The sequence below is a fragment of the Cavia porcellus genome, unplaced genomic scaffold (genome assembly GCF_034190915.1).
Source record: "Cavia porcellus strain 051 isolate PalLab524CR breed Dunkin Hartley unplaced genomic scaffold, mCavPor4.1 scaffold_9, whole genome shotgun sequence".
Lineage (NCBI taxonomy): Eukaryota > Metazoa > Chordata > Mammalia > Rodentia > Caviidae > Cavia > Cavia porcellus.
The window spans coordinates 40,864,999-40,887,752 of record NW_026947492.1 but is presented as its reverse complement, the minus strand read 5'-3'; the positions used below and the strand labels follow the sequence as shown (position 1 = coordinate 40,887,752).

Here is a 22,754-nt window from a genome sequence, read left to right as displayed (position 1 = left end):
CTTGCTAAGTAGTTCAGGTTGGTCTTGAACTCACATACAGCCTAGGCTGGCCTCAAACTCAGCACAATCCTTGTCTTGGCCTTCCAAGTGCTGGGATTACAGGTGTTCAGCCACCACACCCAGTTCTAGTATAGATTTTTACCTAAACCATTTCCATTTGCAACATGATCCAGAATATGGTCAAAAGGTCACCTGTGATTACCACTCAGCATCTAATATGACTCCTGGTACCATATGAAATGTCTTTCTCAAAAAAAATAAATAAATAAAAATAAATCCCTCATGAGGTTTGCCCTGCCCAGGTCAGTCATCAGCATTAGACTTGACTTATAGCCTGTCCTGGGCCTTGCATTTCTGCTCAAGCATGCTCCGGATTTAAGGCTCATGAGTTCATCTGTAAGGACATTCCTCAGTTGATGGGAGGCAGTATGGTCGGGTGAAAAACATAGGATTTTAATTCAGACAGAATTACACTTAAATCTCAGATTTACTTACATGAAATTTTTTAATTTAATAGTTTAACAACTTATATAAAGTTTAATTCTTAGATTTAAATCTCAACTTTAACATTCACTAGCTGTGTGATCTCATGATTAAATCTTAATCATTCTCTATAAAAGGAATTGCTACGAGAAATAAATAATATACACAGCTGGGCCTTGCATAGGCCAGCAACACAACAATTTCTCCTTTCTTTTTAGCATCTACTGCATTTGGTAGGAAGAAAGGACCTGTGCAAATGTGAGATGACTGTGATAAAGACAGGTGGAAACAAGAAAAGAAAAGCCCCTCTTTCTTTGTTGGTGGCTCCGTGGACGGAGGGAAATGCGGGTGAAGATACCATGAGAATCAGAACTGCAAGCAAGCCTGGGTTAATTGTTTTGTAAATGCAGGCAGAATGTTAAGGAAAGAAGGAAAGAGTCAGGGATCCATAATCCCAGAACTCTGGGAGGCTGAGGCAGACAGATTGCAAGTTCAAGCCCAGCCTGGGCAATTTAAGCAGATCAAAGGCCAGTCCTGGGTACTGCAAAACAGACAAGCAGGGAGAGTCGGGAAGACAGCTCAGGCTTTACTCAGGTTGCAGGAAGGGAAAGGCAGTGTCTGGAGTCAAGAGAAACATTATTACACTCTACTGATGGAGCTGTGTCACAAATGGCAAAGGGCCATTAAGTCAAGTAAATGTGATAACATTTCAGGTAGAAAATGGAAATAGTCCAGCAAAAACAGAGTATGTTTCTAAATTCACATAGAAGCATTAGCTCTGGGAACCAGTATCAGTTTCTCTATCAAATAAAATGTATAGTTAAGCTTGGAAATAAGATCAAGGCTTAAATTAAATCAACTCCAGCCTACAATAGTTATGAACTGCAAGACTAAAACGAAATGTGGTATTTTTGTTAAAATCCTGTATTAGTTATAGTAACATAAAATTATAAAATTTGAAAATGTGAGAAGTCAAGAATTTTCATATCATTGAGGAATAAAAACAAAGTAGGATAATCTGTTCTATAAATAAAGATGTATTATTAAGCCACAGTGATTAATTCCAAATTCTGGAACAGAATGTTCAGAAACAGATTGTGCAGATTGGAACAGAGCTGGTGAAAGCATGGTCATTTCTATTAAGTGTTGGAGCAAGTTCATTATTATATGGAATAAAATGAATGAATGAAATGTGAACCCACAAAAATCCCAAGATCCACAAAAACCAATTCCTAGTTGTACAGTAGAGTTCAACTGGCAAACCTCTGGAAGGTAACATTGAAGAATCTTCGTGTTAGAATAGGGACTGATTTCTCAACCAGAACATAGAAACATTAAGAAGTCCAATTATAAAAAATTCACAAAGTTGTTCATTAACAGAACTTCTGTTCATAAGACACCATTTATAGAACAAAATAAAGTTCAGATGCAAAAAAAATTTTTGACTACATGGAAAACGAACTGTTTCACTGAAAAAAATTAAGCAAAATTAAAATACAAACAAACTAGAAAAATGTTTCACAATATGTTCCAAAGGTATTGTATTTCTTATGTAAATAGTTTTTTATAGTAAGGAAAAAAGGGATAAAAAATCATAGAAAAATGGACAAAACACACGAATAAGCAATTCATCAATAATGGATATTTTTTAAAAAGGTCCTTAAACTTATTTTTTACAAATTAATAGAAATGCAAAGTAAAATGATAGCATTTGTGTGGTAAAGAATTAAAGTCCAACAGCATGTTCTGATGGAAAAGCTATGGCAAAATAGGCAGCCTGAGACCTTCAATATTGTCACACCTCAAAATGTTCTCAGAGGACACACCTAAAAAACGAAAGTGCTAACACATAATTAGTACCACAGTAACTGTTTATAATTGTAAATCCTGAAACTACCGAATTGCACAAATATATGAGACTCACAGGAAAAACTGTGATGGAGATCACAAAGCTACAAAGAAGTGAGGAAGGTCTGTTAATGAAGTAATCGCTAGGACATGAGACAAGAATGAGACAAACAAGAAAAAAAAAAAGAAAATCAAGTTATATCATGTTCAAGCACAAATTCCCCATGATGAATACGATCATCATGTATAACCTAAAATGTACCAATAAACTTAATCTTCTGAATAAGAAAGGAGAAATTAAAATATACCCATCTGTGCTTACTTTGGCAAAAAGAAGTGTAGAAAGGACAGCAGGAGGGTGAGAGGGATAGGAAAGGGAGTAAGACTGTGAGGGCACATTTGAATTTTTAAGTGTTAGGAAGCATGTTAATAATGTTCTGCATACCTGAAAAATAACATTAGACCTTGCGCTACAGGGAAAGATGCTATGTAAAGGAGTTACGGGACAGCTGACAGAACTGGCACCCGGACTGCAGATGCACGCGCCGTGGTGATGGAACAGAATGTCTTTACTCCTCAGGGCCACCCACGCAGTAGGTTAGGGTTAGTGAGCAGGACTCTGAAACCTGCTCTCCAACAATCAGCACCTGGGAGGCAGTGGACTACAAGTTTGAGCCTAGCTTGGGCAATTTAATGAGATCCTGTCTCAAAACGAAACACAGAAAAAGGGCTGAGGATGTAGCTCAGTATGGAGGCCCTGTGTTCAATCCTCAGTACCATGTAAAAAAAACTTACATGTTTGCATTTGTATATGAACCTAAGTAAATATAAGACATAAATACAATGCACATAGGTGAAAAATATGATGATTATATAACTTAAAAAACTTGTACTACTAACAGATACGTTACCATTAATCCTTCTTACAACACTCACCCTCTCACTTTGAACATGCTTATCCCAGAGTTATTTATACTCTTGGTTTTTTCGTACCTGGAATTGAACGCAGGATCTTGTGCTTGCCAAGCAGGCGCTTGTGCCGCTGGGCTGTATCCCCAGCCCTACTGGACACTTTCTGAAGCAGTTCTGGAACTCCTTTTTCACATTGTTAGCTGCTCTTGTGGCTGCCCCAGTGTTACATCCTTTTAAAATGTCTACTGTTCACGGTCATTTTGACTTTGGGGAAGAGCCAGAAGTCGCATGGTACCAGATCCGGTAAGTAAGGTAGATGAAGACATGCTGTAATGTTTTTATGAAACTACCTTCCCCTTCCATGGCATTTGGCAGCAGCGCTCACCCTACTTCTGATCGTGCCCCATAAAGCCATTTACAAGCCAGGACCTCCAGAACTGGAAGTACAAAGCAGCAAGGATGATAGAATAAGTATGTTCAAAGCAGGGGGAGTATTTTGAGGTGCATTAATAGCAACAAGTCTTTCACTGTAATAAATTTTTAAAGTTTAACTATGATGAGCTAAGTTATTTCACTGTTTATAGTAAACATTTTTGTAGTCTTTTTTTTTTGGTGGTACCAGGGATCGAACTCACAACCTCATGCTTGCCAGGCAGGCACTTAGGTCACTGAGCTAAATTCCTTACCCCATATAGTATACATTTTAATCAACATGAATTCTTTCATATTTCCAGACTATAATAAGATCAAAAGAAATACAGCTGTGCCTGTGATTTTTGTCTCCAGTAAAATTTGTTCAAAGTTACATACATTACAGTATCATCAGTTCCAGTACATAATATGTAGGCAAGTTATATTTACAAACTTGTAGTAAAAAAAAAAATTGCTTTTTAAAAAAATATAAAGTAACATTTAAAATTTAGCCAGTGTGACCACAAATATTTTCTCACTAATGTTGGGCATATGTACACAAATCATCAGGACTGCACAGCAGCTGAGACAAAATAGTGTCACAACCGGCCCAGGAGCCAGCTCTTCTGGCTGGCTCACTACAACATGCAATCACCAGCCAAGAGCCCTTGAGAAATCACTGTACCACTTCTAACTTAAAGGCAGTCCAGATTCAATATGCTTTATTTTACCTAAAATGAAAATAACATTTAAGCCACACATTGCTGATGGTTTAACAAAAGGGTTAAAGAAGACGTGGAAAAATATGGATGCCCAGGTAAGTACCAACGTATTTACCTTGATATGAAGACTAGAATATTTAGTTACACAATATGAGGTTGTAACTCAGTATTTTTTACTAATCATGCCAAAAGTAATTGGAGAAATATGTACCTTAGTGTTTACAAACTACAAGTAAGGGAAAATTATAGGGAAACAGACATTTGATATGGAAGTTTGAAAACACAAATGCCTATTATTTTTATAATTTAAAAAGAGCTAAAAGCAGATCTAATGATCTATCATGGGATATACAAATATGCATGGCGATAGCAACCTATGTGAACTGAAAGCAAACTAAAATTCTAATATTTTACAACAAACATTAAGTTCAAAATTCTTAAAAGGAAATAAACAAATGATTCAGATACAGATACGGAAGCCCTCTGAATTCAAAAACCAAATTTTAATATGTACAACTTTCTTAATAATTTTACTGGTAGTTATCCTTAAAATGCCACAGAAAACTATAAGTTAAATGTCTGACAGATACAAAAAGGACATCAGATCACTCTGGGAGAAAGTTGCATTGAAGTATTTTACATTTCAAAGAAAAGTATACACTGGGAGCCTTTTTTTTTTTTTAGAAAAATCAAGTTTTCTAATAAAGAATTTCCCTTTTTATGAAAACATAAAACATTTTTCTTCCTAAACTTTTATTTATAAATTTTACCAAGTTTATAGTTCCTACAGTGACAAGCTGAACCAGGTGAAACACGTAAGGCCATACACATATAACTTTAGAAGGCTAAATATGGTACTGCTGCATAGATTTAGTATTACTGCAAAGATTCTAAATTTACTGCTACGCTATATACGCTTAACTTCTTCATTTCAAAACTGCAGCTGAATTCCTGTAACAGTACTTATAGGCGGAAGCACCACCTTGTGGCAGTCTAAGCAGCTGAGGGACAGAAGTCGGGACGCTCACCCACTCCCCAGGCTCCAGGGCGCCAGTGATAGTCCAGATTCTGACTCACACAATAGTTCTATGTACACTCACTTTCTAATTATCTGTTAAGCTGCATGACCTCTCGTAGTAAGTTCACAATCTTATGAAAACAATGTTTTACATGTCTCTGAATTAAAGGTCATCTGCGCAGGTGCCCGGCTTTTCTAAGCGGTCTTACTTCCTACGGCTGCCTAGAATTGCATGTGCATAATAGGGAACAAGACACTAGGAAGAGATTTATTCTTTGGTAAACATGGGAGAATTCCTTACAAATGTTTTCCTCAGTACATTTTCATCATTTTTTTCTCACGGCTTCAAAAGCAATCATAAGTGCTCAGGAATCATCTGAAAGACTTCTACACACCGATATCAACAGCTCTAAACTTTGTCACATAAAAACAAACAACAGATTTTGATGCCTCAGTAGAGAAAATCAAGATGTGTCACAATGAACTATGCAACAATATTCAACCAAGAAGGCTTTTCCCATTTTATTCACCATATTTCTAGGGCTTGACGCACACAAACTATTCATAAAAGGAATTAGTTGTAGAGATTCATTCCACTATAGCTGCATGAAATTGCTTTCCTCAGCAGTTCACTGCATCATGTTCAGATCTTCTCACATCCTACAGAGACTTTTTAAAGAGAAAAGGCCTCACTCCTTTTTCCCAGGAAGCCGTAAGGGTACTTCAGTGACCGTGCCTTCACTGTTACACTCACCCAGGAACATGCTAGCAACAGCCACCAGCAGATGTTCCCCACAGCTCAGACCAAGCTGGGGTGCTGTAGGCAGAGAGCTTCGGTGGGCTCACCTAGAAAATTTTACTTTTTACTTTCAAGAAATTCAGAATCTCTAGAAAATTATCAAAACTATGAAGGGGTTAATTTTGTTTTTGAGACAGTCTGACAATGTAGCTCAGGGTGGTTTCAAACACATGAGCTCCTGCCCTAGCCTCTAGAGTGCTGGAATTACAAGCATGTGCTACCACCACACCCAGCAAGGTTAAATTTTATAAGGTCTTTCCTTCTTCAAGTTTGGCTAATGCAACACTGAGATAATAACACAGTCTTTTATCATGAAGTAGAAATGGATTACAATGGATTTATTTTACTTTCTAATCAAGGACAGTCTTCAAAAAAATTCTTACTGAGTGAAATATATTTGTCAGAAAAATATTTTAAATCCTCAGATAATAATAACCAGATTAAAAAATAAAGAGAATCAATACTATGTTTATATCATTAAAACAGGTAAATTAACTTAATAGAGTCATGTGAGTGATGTTCAGGAAATAATACTTTTTTGAGGGGTACTAGGGATTGAACTCATGACCATGCGCTTGCAAGCAGGTGCCTATGCCGCTGAGCTAAATCCCCAGGCCCCAGGAAATAATACTTAAAACATAAACCTTTATACATTAGCTTCTGTTAAATAACTCTTCTTCAGATTCTTCAGTTAAGAGCAATAGTTAAAAAATCCTCAACTGTAAACTCATCTTGCAAAAATGCTCCAGTTTTTCCTGTATCTTAGAAATTTGGAAGTTTCATGTAACACATTATCTTCTATTTATTCTTAAAGAATTAGTGTTCATGAAAGGATCATCATCGTCGTCCTGAAATGACACAAAAATTTTAAGTCAGTGGCTGTTCCATCCTTCCCTGAGGGAAGACAGACACGCCTAGAGCAAAACAGTACCAGCCAGAGTCACTGTCTCTTTTCACCTGAGTAGATTTCATTTTTGTTTCCTTTATAAACATGAAATGTATTAGTGAGCATTAAAAATAAAACTTTCTTTGGTGATGTATGTGTGTATATACATCTACAATTGCAGAATACATATTTCCTCAGTTATTCACCTTAACCAATGCAAATGAGGTATTTTAAGACAAGAAAAAAAATGTAACCTGCATCTTTTTTGGTTTGTGAATATCAGTAACTTTTTTTCATTTACAATTTATTACAAGTGACTGCTGTCCTGGAAATTAAGTCAGAATATAATGAAGCCAGCTTGTGCAGAGCTAACTCAAAAATTGCTGTAATTCTTAGTTTCCATCATGTATTTAATGCCTGCAATAGACAGCTATTCTCAAACTGATGCAAGAAATCACTTAGTGAAGGAATCTTTCAAACATTTTTTTTGGAAACAGCTTAAGGAACTATTTCAAAAGTTCCCAAGGATGTAGATAATATGCATAGTAAGAATAAAGAGGAATATGAAATGTTAACCGAGAAGTTAAATACCAGGAATGAAATCAACTAATAAACCTCAGCTAAGCCCAAGTTACATAAATTGTAATTAAATATTCAGAAGGTAGAAACAAATTTATAAATTTCAGACTTATGTTTCCATTAAGACATTAACAAAAGAAATTATTTCTTGATGTCAGACCTTAGTGGTGGTATTAACAAATTAAAAAGTTAGCTCATGAGATAGATGTCTTGAGAAACACAAACTGACTTTCATAAAAAAGAAAAAAAACTGATTTTCATGATTGATTTTCTTCTAATATAATGTTAAGAATCAAAGGCAGAAACTTATTACAGATAAATCCAAAATGAAGTATAGGAGAGAATCTGGTAACAGTTCTCCTTTCCAGTTAAATATGAACTACAGTCAGCTTTTAACCACATTCTTTGAAGCCTGACTTGTGGCCAGCCCTCTCAAGCTGTTTTAAAATTATATAAAAGCCAGAGAGTAACAAATATGGAGATAGATCTGCAAATGGGAAGCAGACCAAGAGATGGAGAAAGGCCAGGGAAAGGGGATGAAAAAAGAATTAAGATGTGTATATAAATGTACCAACTTCTCACAAGGAATGGAATCTTTATACCACAAACATGTACTAATAAAAAAATAAAAATTGAAAAAAATCAGAGCTGAGACAAAAGGCACATGACAGCAGCAATCGATACTCTAAGGGAAGGAGGGAAATCACAGGCTGGGCTGTGGGTGAACCTTGAAGACATACTGCGAAATGGAATAGGCCAGTAACAAAAGATGAACACTGTGTGATCCCACTGTGTGATATGAAGTACCTGGGATAAATTTATTTATAGAAAGTAGAATATTGTATAGGAATGGCTAGGATATAGAGAATGGGGAGCTTGGTTAACCCAATTATGCCAGATTGCAATTAAAAAAATTTTTTTTTGCCTGAAATTCTTGTATGCTATCTAGAAAAATTCAAACAACAAGAATTTGAAGAGAAAAAAAATCTGTTGTGTTTCCACTGTTATGGTCATTTAAAAATGGAATACTAGACATTTAATGATTAAGGGGTATACAGTTTCAGTTTTGTAAGATGAAAAAGGTTGAAAGATCTGTTTTACAAAAATGTGAATATATATTTAACACTACTGAACTGTATACTTCACAGTTGAGATGGATTTTTAAAAATTGTTTAGATGGTACGTTTTATGTTATGTGCTTTTACTATAATTTAAAAACCTTTTAAATGAAAAATAAATAAATGAAAAGGTGACACACCTAAGAGAAGTACTTTCAAGCAATTTAACAAAAACTTGCAAAAGCCCTTCCAATAGCAGTCATGGAGGAAAGCGAAAGGATTCTTCAGTCCTGTAGCTTTAATTCATTTTAATTGAAACAGAGGCAAGAGCAAGTCCTAACTATACCTCTTCCTGTTCCTCTTCATTAAAGTTAGAGGATATTTTAGTTTATGATGAGTTTTTCCCAGACAGCATTTCGATCAATGTCCAAGTACTTCTGTGACATGAAAATCACCACCATGTACCATCTTATATATGAAACGTGTGATAGAGTTGGTCCTTAATAAGCATTCTACTAAAGTAACATTAAAGCTCTTACATTATTATCACCATCATCTCTTCAAATATAAGTAGCAAAAGCTAAGAAAATGACTTCCATCTGTTAACTGGCAAATTACATAAAAGCTGAGTGAACACCATGTTTTAACAAACTGCGTAATTATACTGCTGAGCACTCACAGTGTTACTTTTTGATTTCTAACATTATAGTTGAAAAGAAGGCTACTTTTTAAAAAATAACTTTTAGCAGCTAGCTAGCAGCCTCTAATTTAAAATTTAAAAACAGTTTAAAAGCTAACATTATTATTTTATTACCTCTTCTGATTCAAAATCAACCCCCTTAGCTATTTGGCTCTGGGGCGTGTGCTTGCTGGACGATGTACTTGACCACCTGAGGAGGTGAAAAGGGAGAGCCAAGACAATGACTAGAACATCCACCAAAAACACATTTCTAGATAATACTCCTCCATCTACATCAGAGACAATAAAAACTTAATGGCACGTGAAAGACCTCCGGAACCAAGGTTTGGATTACAGCTTTTCCATTTACTATCTATGAGGCTTTAAACAAGCTATTTAAATTCTCTGTGGCTCAAATGCATCTGTAAAATGGGGATAATAATTTTTAAAACAGATCCAGTGTGTTAATATGCTTACAACAATATCTGCTAAATATCACATGGATTTTTACTTATTGTTACTAGTTTTTATTACATATTAAGATTTATCTACTATCTCCCACTTTTGAAAACTGTGGCAACATTAAAATGTTTTAAATTCAAATCTGTTCTTTCCATAACAGGATAAAATGATTTGAGGAAAGGAGCCACCACTTGCTAGAAATCTTTCTTCTACCATAGTCCACGGTCTAAAGGACCATGACCACTCATAATTAAGGGTCTGCATCACAGGATTTCACATATAATTATATACTGGTTCAATCATACTTTAATGATTCCAGTGCATTCAACTCTTTGTCACAATTTAAGTAGCCTAAAGGTAGTGATTGTATTAAAACATTCATTATGTTTTCCATCAAATCTAATCTATTGCTTGCTTTAATTATTGCTATTATTGCTTTAATAAAGTATTAACAAGTTACTGATTATTTTAAGTAGATATTTTCAATAAATGAGCTTTAGCTAAGCAATGTTCACTCAAAATGTTCATATATAAAAGAAAGTAGTAATACTGAGTCAAGTCAAGCTTAATAGCATCAGGCAACAAACAAAAAGGATCAAAATATATAAGTATTCTGAATGCAGAATAAGTCTACGCAGCATCATATATAATTAAGAATATAAAATATGGTAATAAAAACAGTTGAAATCAAATTAATAACAAAATACAAAGTTATTTTCCATTTATTGAGGAAACTAAGTCTTTGGTCAAGAAAATCTCTGTGTAGTAAATACAAAAATAAATAAAAACTAAGTTATTTAAAATTCTCTCCCTAGTCCTGGGGTATAAACCAGGCTCTCGCCCACGTTAGGCACACTACCACTGAGCTACAGCCCCAACATCTTATCAAATGCCGAGATGGAGGCACACTAAGTTGGCCAAGCTGGCTTTGAATTTGTGATTCTCCTGTGTTAAGGCTTTGAGTAGCTGGAATTTCAGGCACACAATTTAAAGTTATTTAAATTTTCAATAAAAATGCTTATAATAACGCTGTATCAGGTTTATGAACTAGGCCTCATCTAGTTTTTTCATTTCTCTACAAACTTTAATATTTTTTTGAAAGTAATTCAAAAATCATATGAAAAGGGTGTAGTTATAAAATTCTGATTAAGTGCCATCTTTTCTTTAAGGAAGTCTCTGACCTACCTTTGATCTGTCTTTGAAGGGGTAGGAAAAAGGTCTTCTTCCTCATCTGATTCATCTACCTCAATCGTCTAAGGAGAGAAGGAAACAAAACAACAAATGGTTTTTTTGAGAATGGAACACCTGAATAAAAAATGAATTAAATAACTGAATTTTAAGGTAGCTTTTTTTTCCTCCCACACACAGAAATGACACAGAAAGAGCCAGGAACCACAAAAGCAGCAACCATTAACATGAAAACCTATCTGACTTCTGTCTGGTGTCCTTACTCGTAAGCAGTGTTGTCTACTATGGGTCTTAGCTCACTTCTCTCCTGGCCATTTTAGAAGCCTGGGCCCTGAAGAACACTTAGATCGGTGAGTGACTCACACAGGCTTGCGTACACCTGTGTCCTTGATTTTCTTCTTGGGTTCTGATGAGGAATTAAATCTTCAATGTTCTAAGGTATAAGGTATCAGACCATGTGGAAGCACTAGATAGATTTCCGTTACCGTTAGCCCTCTTAAATACCATTTGTAGGTGTTAAGATCCAACAAAGATATTTCTGATTTTTTCATTCTATCATGCAATCACTAACCATTCCTCTACACTGTGTTATTTTGACACCTGACTCACACACGTGCTATGTCTTTACCTGACGTGTAGATGTGGATGAAGCCAAGAATAGTACCTAAGGCCAAGGACGCAACTAAACATCCTGCAACACAGCAGACATTCCTGCATAAAAAAGGGCCATCTGATCGAGAAGGCTAACAGGCCTGCTACTGAGAAACTCTGATATGGGAGGAAGAGTACTGGCTTGGAGTTAAGATGCAAGGAGTCTGAAAGTGGGGTAATAGATTCCTGAAATCTGAAGAACAACAGAAGGACTGTGCTAAATCTAGAGCAAAATGCAAAGATCCTTCAGCCATTTATTCTGCCTTGAGTCTACTGATACAGGCTCTAGTATGCAATGAACTTGTCTTCAATATTAGCACTCCATGCTATTTTGGGATCAGCATTTTTATTCCTAAAAATATTACTGTATGTAAATGCTTAACAGGTTTCTAAGAGTGTGGACCATTATTATTAGAAAGAGAAATTTTTAAAAACCCCTAGACTCCCTTATTGTAGATAAGTGGAATCAGCTCTACTGTTCCATACATTTTCTTCTTTGACTTACTTTGTAGGTCAAAAAATTCATAATTCATAACACAGGAAACAAAGATTATTAAAACAGAACCCATAAAACTTCCTTACCTCTGAATAATTCTTAGTAGCAACATTGCGGGAGGGCTGTTGTCTTGAAGATTTAAAAGCTAGAATATAAAACAAAATATACGTTATGTAATTCTTCAAACAGAAAAATCTGTACTCTTTTAGCTGTAGGTTTTTCAAGTCCTGCCTGCAAAAATCCATGATGATCAATTATAAAACCATCTGTATTTTTTTAAATCAGAAGGGACACGGAATTACATGTTCACTCAGGATCCAGCTGTCATTCTCATGCTTTCCTAGCTTATTCAAATACAGCAACAAGCAGTATTTATAAACAGACCCACACTTCAAATATTGTATTATAAAATACTCTAGGGATAAAATGTGATCCCCTGGCCGACGGAAACACAAGTTCATGAAAGTAAGCTTCCTAATCCCTTACTTTTTTTGTAATTAATGATAGGTTTTCAGTGGCTACATTAGGAGCTTTCTCATTTTCTTCTACTTTGGCGGCCAACATATTCAGTCCCTAAAAAGTATACAATGGATAATTCTATACAATAGCTTATCTTTTCTACAGGATAAAACTTCCCTTTGAATCCTGACTTTTTTTTGCTTTGTAAAATTTAGCTCTTTACACATGTGATCAAAACCTAATTTTATTTATTTATTTGCAAAGCCATCTTATTTCAAAGAGAAAAAAAATAAGACAAAATTTCAAAACATGTCAATCAGGAGGCAACAATGGTATACACATTGGACATTGTCATCCCCAAATTATTACCCAGAGCACAAGACACCTGCACTCAATTGTCCAAACAATACCAGCACAAATCTTTCTCTTCAATGAACTCAGAGAAATCAGTAGCATATCTTAACTATTTTTATATACATACATATATTTATTCATATATTGTTTCTTTCAGCTTCTCACACCAGTGAGACAAGATGATATTTATACAGATGTCTGGTTTATTTCACTTATGAGTATGGTCTCAAATTGTATCCATTTACCTATAAAAATCTCCAGTTTACCCTTCTTCATAGCTGAGTAGTACTCCCTTACATAAAAATACCACATCTTCTTTTATCCATTCCTCAGTCAATGAGCATTTAGGCTGTTTTCAAGATCTAACCATTACAAAGTGCACTGTTATAAACATGGGTGCATATATATCACTGTGGTATATTTTTAATTCTTTGATGTTTTTATTCCCCAGAAGGGGAACAGCTGGGTCAAATGGAAACTCTAGTCTTAGTTTTTTGAGGCATCTCCACACTCATTTCCACAGGTTGCACCAGTTTACATTCTCACCAACAGTAGACAAGGGTTCCTTTTTCCCCACACCCCATTCAGCATTTGTTTTTGGTTGATTTTTTGATAATTTGATATTGCCAAAGACAAGGTGGCTTAGTGTGTCTGGAGTTGTTTCCGCATCTTCTAATATATTCCACTGATCATCAGGTCTGTTTGTTGCTAGTACCACACTGTTTTTATAACAGTAGTTTTATAATATAATTTTAAGCCAGGGACTGTGATGCCCCCTGTCTTGTCTTTGTTGCACAGACTTGCCTTTACTATTCTAGGTCTCTTCTGGTTCCAGATGAATTTTAGGATTGTAAAACCTAAATTTTAAATATCTTATTAAGTTTATTTTCTTATAAGCCTTGCCAGTTTGTTAATATCAAATGTAGTTCCCCAAGACAATCCCAACCTAAACAAGGCAAAGAAGGAAAGAAGATTAGAAAAACCAAATACTCAAAGAAGCCTTCTCCTAGGTAGAAAAACCTAAGAAATCTTTCTATCTCACCTACATTAATTCCCTCACGTTTAAAATAACTTTGTGAAGGGGCCAGGCATATACTGTACTCTGTGGCACTGTATCTGCCCAGTAAGCACAAGGTCCTGAGCTCACTTCCTGGTACCAAAACAAAACAAAAAACTAAAGTAAGTGAGAAATAACTTATGAAATAATTAACTATCAGAAAAATAAACACTATGTTTTGTCAGGGAGGTAACACATTGTGATGGCTAAAGTCTGGCTTTGAAGTTACTCATTTTGATTTCCTTCCATTTGGGTAACTACAGTCAAATTCCTCGGTTTCTTTAAACCCTAAACCTTAAACCTTTCTTTAAACCTTCCCTCACCAACCTAAATAGCATTAGTACTTTAGGCAGACAATTGTGGAATGGCAAAGGAGGTACTTAAAGGAAACTGCTCTGGCCGGTGCCCACCAGGCAACAGGCATTCACACACAGGCGGCTGTTAGTGGCAGGAAACACAGCAGCAGCAGTGGAACTCTTGGTGGTAAATTACACGTAAAGGCAAGGGGCACAGAGATGTCTTTTATTTGTTGCACACGAACTTCAATGGGAAAATCTGGGTTGTCAACTCTTATTTACAACCGCTGTTGGATAAAAGGGTAATTTCCATCTTTGTCAACAAAATTTTAGTAGGACAATAAATCTCCGTAATCCATGGAGGCTGTTACAATTTTGCCTTTATTTATCTCTTCACTCTTCCTAAAGTGAGTATCTAGAAGTTACAGCCTTACAGTCCCAATATGACAAATACAATTAGTACTCCTTGATTATTATGTTAGACTTCAAAAGCACCAAATCTTAACTTGGAAAAAAAGTCTCATGTGTTCATATCAAAAAGTAGTTTTTTAAAGGCCCATGTTGGAAGTAACCGATTAAATCAGCAAAAACCCTTAGATCAAATCAGTTAGATGAAGACAAATTTAGACCAATGACATGGGTGTAACAACAGCATGGGAGGAACCATCCAGATCCTGAAGCTGTGGGGAATATCAGATTTTATTCCTATATCCAAAGCAAAGGCAGGCTGATACTGGAAGAAGTACCAGCAAATATCTAAGGGGGACACTGTGTATACGTAGGCTTTAAGGTTCAGGGTACAATTTTAAGGAATCTCAAAATATCTGGATAAAAAGTTTGAGTTGAAGGTGGGAGGGGCAATGAGCACAAGTGGGTACACAGAGCCGGGGTCAGAGGACTACAGGGTGGCCTTAGCCTCACATTAAAGTTTTTATCACCCTTGCTTCTAATGCCGAGTTCATAGTTTGTACCAGGCAGTTTAATGTCTCTCTCAGGTCACTGTCAGGTCACTCCTAACAAAATGGAACATTCATCTTGGGCATGGGATATAGCTTTTCAGGTAGTGCTTGCCAAGCACCTGTGAGGTCATGGGTTCATCTCCAGCATCACCAAACAAACAACTATATCCTATTTACCTTCACAAATTTATTGTAAAATCTCCACTAATACAAAAGTAGCTTATACTAGCTTCTACTGAGCTTCCATAGGTGCTATTCAGAGTATTGTATATACTTAAGTTTATTTAAAATAAATGTTTTGAACTAGTACTATATTGTTAATTTTATATTAACAGATCTAAGGCTTCATGAATAACCACACTTTATTCTTACTGAAAGCCTAACATTATTGATTCTGTACTAGGTAACTCTCATGCATTTTCTTAACAATCCTCCACACAACTCAAGGAGGCAGAAGAAACCATTGCATCATTTCACAGGTGATAACACTGAAAGTTATAGAAGACAGAAAGTTTAAAGTGAGGAGTTAGGATTCAAAGCAAGGTCTTAACTTTACAACCACTCTCTTAAACCTTTATGCTATGCAATCTCTAAATGATTTTCATCCAGTCATTCCCAGGGATTTAATGAGCTTTACTGGCACTATGCCAGGCACAGGGGACACAATGATGAACAAGAATAATTCAGTCCCCGTTCTCACAGCACTTAGCATGTGAGGGCACCAGACTGCAATGAACCCAGCCTGACTCTAGAGCCAGTTCTTAATCCCAATGTTATGCTGCACAGCGCACCACAATAAGGCTTTAGGGTATAGAGGGCCTTTCCCAGATCTTGTCTTGGTCTGGAAAGTTTATATTTGCAATCCCATGGGGAAGTTACTGGAATTCTAGCAAGTTAATTCTCATCTACTACTTCCATTGCAGCCAAGGAAAAAATAAAGACACTAAGACATATATACAGTTGTGGGGAGCCAAGGGGTCCTAAATCCAGCCAAGATGGTGGTTCACGGGAACAAAGGCCTTGACCCAGACCCAACACAGGTTTTATTAATCTGCCATGAGGATGAGTGACTGTGAAAATGGCAGGAAATATGTGAGTTCTGTGAATGAGGCTAGGTAGGAGGCCTGAGATCGCCTCTGCAATATGCAGGGGGAAAGAAATGCAGAGAGAATAATCTGTGTAACAACTGAGGTAGTATCTAATATTTTGGGGTCAGTGCTTCAGCTCTGATGTACAATCTTTTCTGCCTTAGGAAGTCATAGGCTCTCATCTTGAGGCGCTCCATCCTGCCTGGCATAATTATGTTTTTCAGAAGTCACTGGGTGAGAAAACAGCGACATCAGTTCCTCAGCCAGCCCAATTTACACTGCTTAAAGCCAATGGAAAGGACAAAGAAATGGCCATACAGTAGGCTAGACTCCAATTCACTAAAACTGAATCATCATATTAATTTGGTTTACTGAGATAGTCCCTTCTGCAGATGAATATTATTACTGATGAATATTATTACTGATGAATATTATTACTGAAAAATTTTAGTCAGGCTAACTTATAAAGCACAGTAACTGGAATATTGAAATATTGGTGCTTGTATTTCTACACAAAAGGCAATTTTATTCCACACCATCAATAGGTTAATAGCAGTAGTCATTAAAGGAGGCTTCTGAATGCGTCACTGCATAGTGGCTCTGAAAGAACTGATTCCAGAAAACTAAAATTATTTTCTAAACCCCTATAATGCAGAGTCCTCCACACAAAAGGACACAGCCACACATGAGTTTCAGTTTATAAACAAGGATAAGATAAAAAAAAATAAGATTCAATGAACTGTTCATTGAGGCTAAGTGACTCAGATAAACCCTTCTGCTGAAAATAACCCAAATAGTAAGAAAAAAAATTTTCCAATAGCATTTGAAGAGCTGATCTCATCATAAGGAATTATTGGACCAAAGCTGAAGAAAAGTTAAGAACCAGAAAAGCAAGCATTCCCTTCCCCTAAAGACACCTATCACTCAGGGACAATGTTAACACTGGCTGTGAGAAGCTTAGAGGAGAAGGGAGAGAGCTGCCTGCCCAAGGTTGAAGTGCCATCCATTTCTTCCCTACTATAGTGGAGACCCTCACTGTTTAAGAGAGACACAGCGACAAGATTTCACAAACACATGCTACTGGACCTTCTGATTATACTACATCTATAGTTTAAAGTGATTTAAGACTTGAAGTGCCCTAGAAGCCTTGAATTCGGCTTCACTCAATACCTCAAGATGATTCCTTTAAGTTTCTAAAAAAAAACAAATAGCAAAGCATGCAAGAAAATAAGTCATGGCGAATGAAAACCGATAGAACCAAAAATCAGAAACAAGGAGGAAAGAGGACAAAGACATCCTGACATTAGGTTATTTATTAGGCACAAAACATGAAACAAGTATGCACATACAAAAAATTAGACATGGGCTAAAACCATCACCAGAGAACTTCTGAAAACTATTAGAAATAAAAGACTGCTAGAAGTGGTTACATATGCCTGTAACCCCAACACTTGGAAGGATAAGGAAGGAGGATTACAAAGAGCTTGAGGCCAGGCTGGGATACATAGCAAGACCCTCTCTCAAACCGTTCCTACAAAAAAGAAGACATTCAAAATTCAAAGGATAGTTTTTAGAATAGATGAATACTGATTAGGTATAATTATTCAGAATATACCACAGGAAAAGAAAACAAGGTATGAGAGAAATTAAGTCCTGGGAAAATAAAATAAAAAGACAGCATATTAATTTAACCAAAGACCCAGAGGGACGGTAAAATAGTAAAGGGGAGATAATATCTGAAAGGATAACAATGAAGACTATTATATAAATAACAAAAAACACACTGATTTATGAAGCCAAATAAATGCTAAGAAGGTTTAAAAAAAGAATTCCATATGTAGATTTATGTTAGCAAAACCACAAACCACCAAAGACAGCAAACTGAGGGGAAATAAGATTACTTAAGAAAAGTTGCCAGCTTAACTAATAGCTGATGTCTAAACAACAATGAGAAAAGAAGGTTCATTTTAAGTGATTAATTCTACCATTTGGTGTCAAGGAATATGTCACAGAAAATAAACCAGGAAGAGGAAAGGCATGTATGTTGAGCTAAGGTAAACACAATTAATTACAACCTATAACCCTAATACTTGCAGACCAAACAACTTTTAGTGGTTAACATGGAATTACCATATATTTTATTCACTTACTATGTTACTCTTTTTCTCATTTTTTATAGCACATTTCATAAATTCCTACTACAACATTTGCCAGGCTTTTTGTTCCATTTATCATGTCAGAATCAAAGTATGGAATGTATTACCATTTCCAATTTACATGTGAAGTAACTTAGGACAGTAATGACTTGTCCAAAACTGTAAAGGTTTTTCCTTGTTGAACTCAGCCTGGGTCTTCTACAACACACCATGCTGCCTTTTTTGTCTGTTTCTACCCTTCTTTGCTTTATGCTCCACTTGTCTGAATGGAATCTTTTTAAAAATGTTCCTCTCTAAAACAGAAAAGTCAGTGCCTCCCAAGAATCAGCCACACTGGGACTGGAGGACCCAACAAGAAGCCAATGCAGCCAGCCTTTCTGGGAAGCTGTACAAGTTCTAGGAAGAAAAAAAGCCACGTGAGGCAGCATTTCCTGTGAGCCCAGGAGCCCACAGACCGAGAATCAAACACTGTCCCATCGTCCGGTGTCCATCACCCCTCCACTCCTGCCACTGTAAGCAACCAGAGACTTAAGAGGACAGGCTGAGTTGATAGCAACCAAGGTACATAAAGCAACTACATGCTTGTATTGTTTGGTTGATTCTGCAGGCCTGGGGCCAGCAGTCTGAGTATCTCTAGGGAGGATGACAGTATGCAATATAGCAAATATGGGGGATTTCCTTCTATCTTGTCTTTGAAATCCAATGTTGTTCTGTTTTGCTTTGTTCTGGTTGTTTTGCTTTATTCAACACTTTGCTTTGATTGGTTTTATTCTGTTTTGGTTCTGGTTTGATTTTGCTATACCTGATGGAATAGACAGCTATTGTGAAGATAACAAGATATACTATGGCAGCTATTATTTTCCTAGTATCCTGCTTTGAAGTTCTGTACAAATTTTGCTGCTCTGTGTTGACTGGCTTTGTTCTGTTTTGTTTTGTTGGATTTAACTATCTTTAAAAAAAAAGCTCCTCTCTAAAATGTAATAAAGACAAGTTTCTGAAGTCAAAAGCTAAGGATCTTAGGGGATTTTCTGAAGTGCTGAATAATATTTGAATATAAAGATAGCAATAGAATTTCTGGCAAGAAGGTACTTTTTGAGCCTTAAGCAATCTGATGTTTGTGTCCTTTCTCTAATGTCAGGTGTCACTCAAGAAAGGTCAAACATTTCCTTTAAGGGACTGACAACACTTCCTTCTAAGGCAGCTTATTATTACATTTTTATACTAATTAGACAACTCTGTGTAACAGATTCCTCTACTACAAACAAGCAAGTAGGTTTCTAATCTTATCCTGCTCTGGAAACTATGAGGGATGATCAAAATATATGGTGAATGTTTAAAATTTTTAAAATAAATTTATCACAGTGAAAGGCACACTACCATTAATCCCCTCAAAATATGCCCCCCCATACATTCATACACCCCTATTCCACCATTCTTGTCACTTTCTAAAGCAGTTCTAGAAGTCCTCTTTCTGAGTGCCTTTATGATGTACAACCAAATACAGTGAGTGTTGCTACCAAGTATCATATAGCGGAAAGGCAGGCTCATGAAAACATTATGGTGTGTCCCCACCAACCTTACTCAATAAAGCTGGCACCATCTGACCTCTGGCTCTTCCCCAAAATCAAAATCACCATGAAAGGTAAGCATTTTCAATCAAATCTGGACATCCAGGCAGCTACAAGGGCACAAATAAAGATACTGAAGAGGACTTTCAGAACTGCTCCAGAAAGTGTAAGAACAACAGAATGTGCACTGAAAGTGGATGTGGACTAATGACAATGTCTTTTATTATAACATTGTTTTAAATTTAAACATACATGTATTTTTAGACCATACTTCATAATACCATGGTCAACAACTGGTTCTGGAGTCCAGGAAATACAGGATCAATCCAAATTCTAGTACTGACTAGTTATGAGACCTTGGGTGAGTTTCCCATTTTTTAAATCCCTCAATTCCCAATTCTGTAAAACAGAGATAACATAAATACCTACTGCACAGAGCTTTGTAGAGATATTTCATAAAAATTAGCTACTATTGATACTATCAGTGGTTTTATCAAGCAGGACAAACTAGCTTAGCTCAGTTCCCTTATTCACAAAATGAGGATATACGCAAACTTCTGAAATCTTCCGAATTTATCCTATCAGGTAATTATCTAAAATCAGTGTTTTGGGCATTTCCCACCCACCCCATTTGATCTCACTGCTTCATTTTTCTATACAGTCATTAACCCTGTGTCATAGGTAAAAGTAACTATATTTGTCTCAAAAAATAAAAAAACCATTAAAACTTACTAACTCTTGAACAGTTCTGATCATGACACAAATCTTATAATGTATCCCCTGAGCTTAACTGTTAAGACCACAAATCAATGTGGGGCACAAATGAATTTCTTCAGTCGTCCTACATCAGAATTTACAAGTAACAGCCAAGCAGTCATTTGCAGTTTGTACTCACCATCTAAGATAGACATATTTCTGCATGTTGACCCAGTGGTCCTTGAGCTCCTGCTTCGAGTAGAAGTATTCACATCAGTGCCTGCTAGTAGGATAATAAGCAGTTACTATACAATCCCACCAGGAGCCTGGGATTTTTTGTTTTTGTTTTTTAACATTGAACCTAAACGGGAGCTAGACAAAATTAAGTCAAAACAGTCTGCAACAGGCATTATAATAAGAACACCCAGTTTGGTCAATTTTTATACTCTTTTTTTCAGGCTACATCTGGTTCATATTTGTCTAATTAAAATTTAAGAAAAAATCTTGTGAACATAAGGATAACAAAAATAATCATCATTAGAAAATGGAAATTTCTTCTCCTGGAGACTTTAAACTAAAACACTATTCATTTTATCAGCTTAAAACTCATAAGGATAATTATTCAATGAAAACAAATAAAAATTTATAATGTATATCAGGAAGCGACTCTAAGATCATTTTCTATTGTTCATCAAATTAAATACAGTGATGACGACTAACGCTAATGACTGCCTTTAGAAGAGAAATTGTTTTGAGTTTTCTTTTTTAAATAAACTCATGAAGACCATTTTATAAGCATATATTTTACCTTATAACAGTAACAAGTCATTTTTATAAACTGGAGAAGATGTTAGATATTTTCTTTAACAATTCATATGTATCTATTATTACTTCACACTTATGAAAATGTGACAATAAAAGAACCCAAAAGGTAGGATAAGAGAAACATAATGAAATATTTAAAAAACACAGGTTAGGAACAATTAAAACTCCATGTTGCAAGTGGCCACTGAAAATTCATTTGAGTTAAAGGCCCATGTTAGAATTATATTAAAGACTTTGTGCAGTATAAAAATAAAATTTTAAAAAACTGTGTTTTAGAAACCAAAATTCATAGCTCAGTTTTGATTACAAGACACAATCCTTTATTTTCAACCTAACTTTCGGGTGGAAAGTATGCCAAAGACAGTACACAGCGCTGACCTCTGCCTCTCTGAGACCCTCCTCGGGAGACGGAGCTTTGTCCTCGGCCTCCTCTTTGCCCTCGACCTCGGCCTCGGCCTCGGCCTCTCCCTCTGCTGGGTCCTGCCGAGATGCTGTCATCAGAGTCATCTGCCATTTGTTCAGCAAGATCCATGCCCATGAGGTCATCAGCACTGAAGGCAGAAGCAGAGTCCTCCGACTGGGCTCTGAGTGCTCGGGCTCTGGTCATAGCCTGCACATAGAGGTGGAGGTAAAGTACTCATCAGTGGACAATTCAGCTCCCTAACAAGAGTTAGCTTAGCCATTTAGATGAACATTTAACACTGTCTGACCATCTGCATCCTTACTGCTCACTAATCATGCCATAAAAATATAAAGAACTACCCTACTAATCAGATCCAGACTTATTACAAGTCAGATCAATTTACATTACCTGTAAAACAACATATTTTAAGCAGGTTTATGAACAAAACTGAATTTGACAGAATCAAAAAATCATGGATCTGGTGGAAAAATTGACAATCATCCTTAGTTCAATCCTTAGTTTGTAAGACGCTCATTATTTGAGCTACTTTTTAGATTGGGCTCTTAATAAACAAGGAAAACTTAGAAACAACAGCTATTTACCTCTGGGTGGTGAAATTTTAAGGTGCTTTTGTTTCCTTTATTAGTCTTGAATATTATAAATTTTATACAGTGTGCCTTTCAGAAATTCTTTTACATAAT

At 36.1% G+C, this 22,754-nt stretch overlaps 1 protein-coding gene across 5 annotated transcripts in view; it reads right to left on the bottom strand.

The window, feature by feature from the left end:
• Positions 1-4,359: 4,359 nt before the first annotated feature.
• Mre11 (MRE11 homolog, double strand break repair nuclease) overlaps positions 4,360-22,754 on the bottom strand; it is a 63,768-nt gene continuing 45,373 nt past the window's right edge. For 4 of the 5 annotated variants that reach the window (XM_063256218.1, XM_063256219.1, XM_063256221.1 and 1 more), the window contains 6 exons: positions 22,029-22,260; positions 21,025-21,108; positions 12,279-12,337; positions 11,043-11,110; positions 9,531-9,606; positions 4,360-7,041 (listed from right to left, as the gene is read on the bottom strand). In XM_063256218.1, the coding sequence (XP_063112288.1) occupies positions 6,985-7,041; positions 9,531-9,606; positions 11,043-11,110; positions 12,279-12,337; positions 21,025-21,108; positions 22,029-22,260 (576 nt within the window). In that variant the 3' untranslated portion in view covers positions 4,360-6,984. The remainder of the gene's footprint in view (positions 7,042-9,530; positions 9,607-11,042; positions 11,111-12,278; positions 12,338-21,024; positions 21,109-22,028; positions 22,261-22,754) is intronic. The other variant, XM_063256220.1, reaches the window with a different exon arrangement.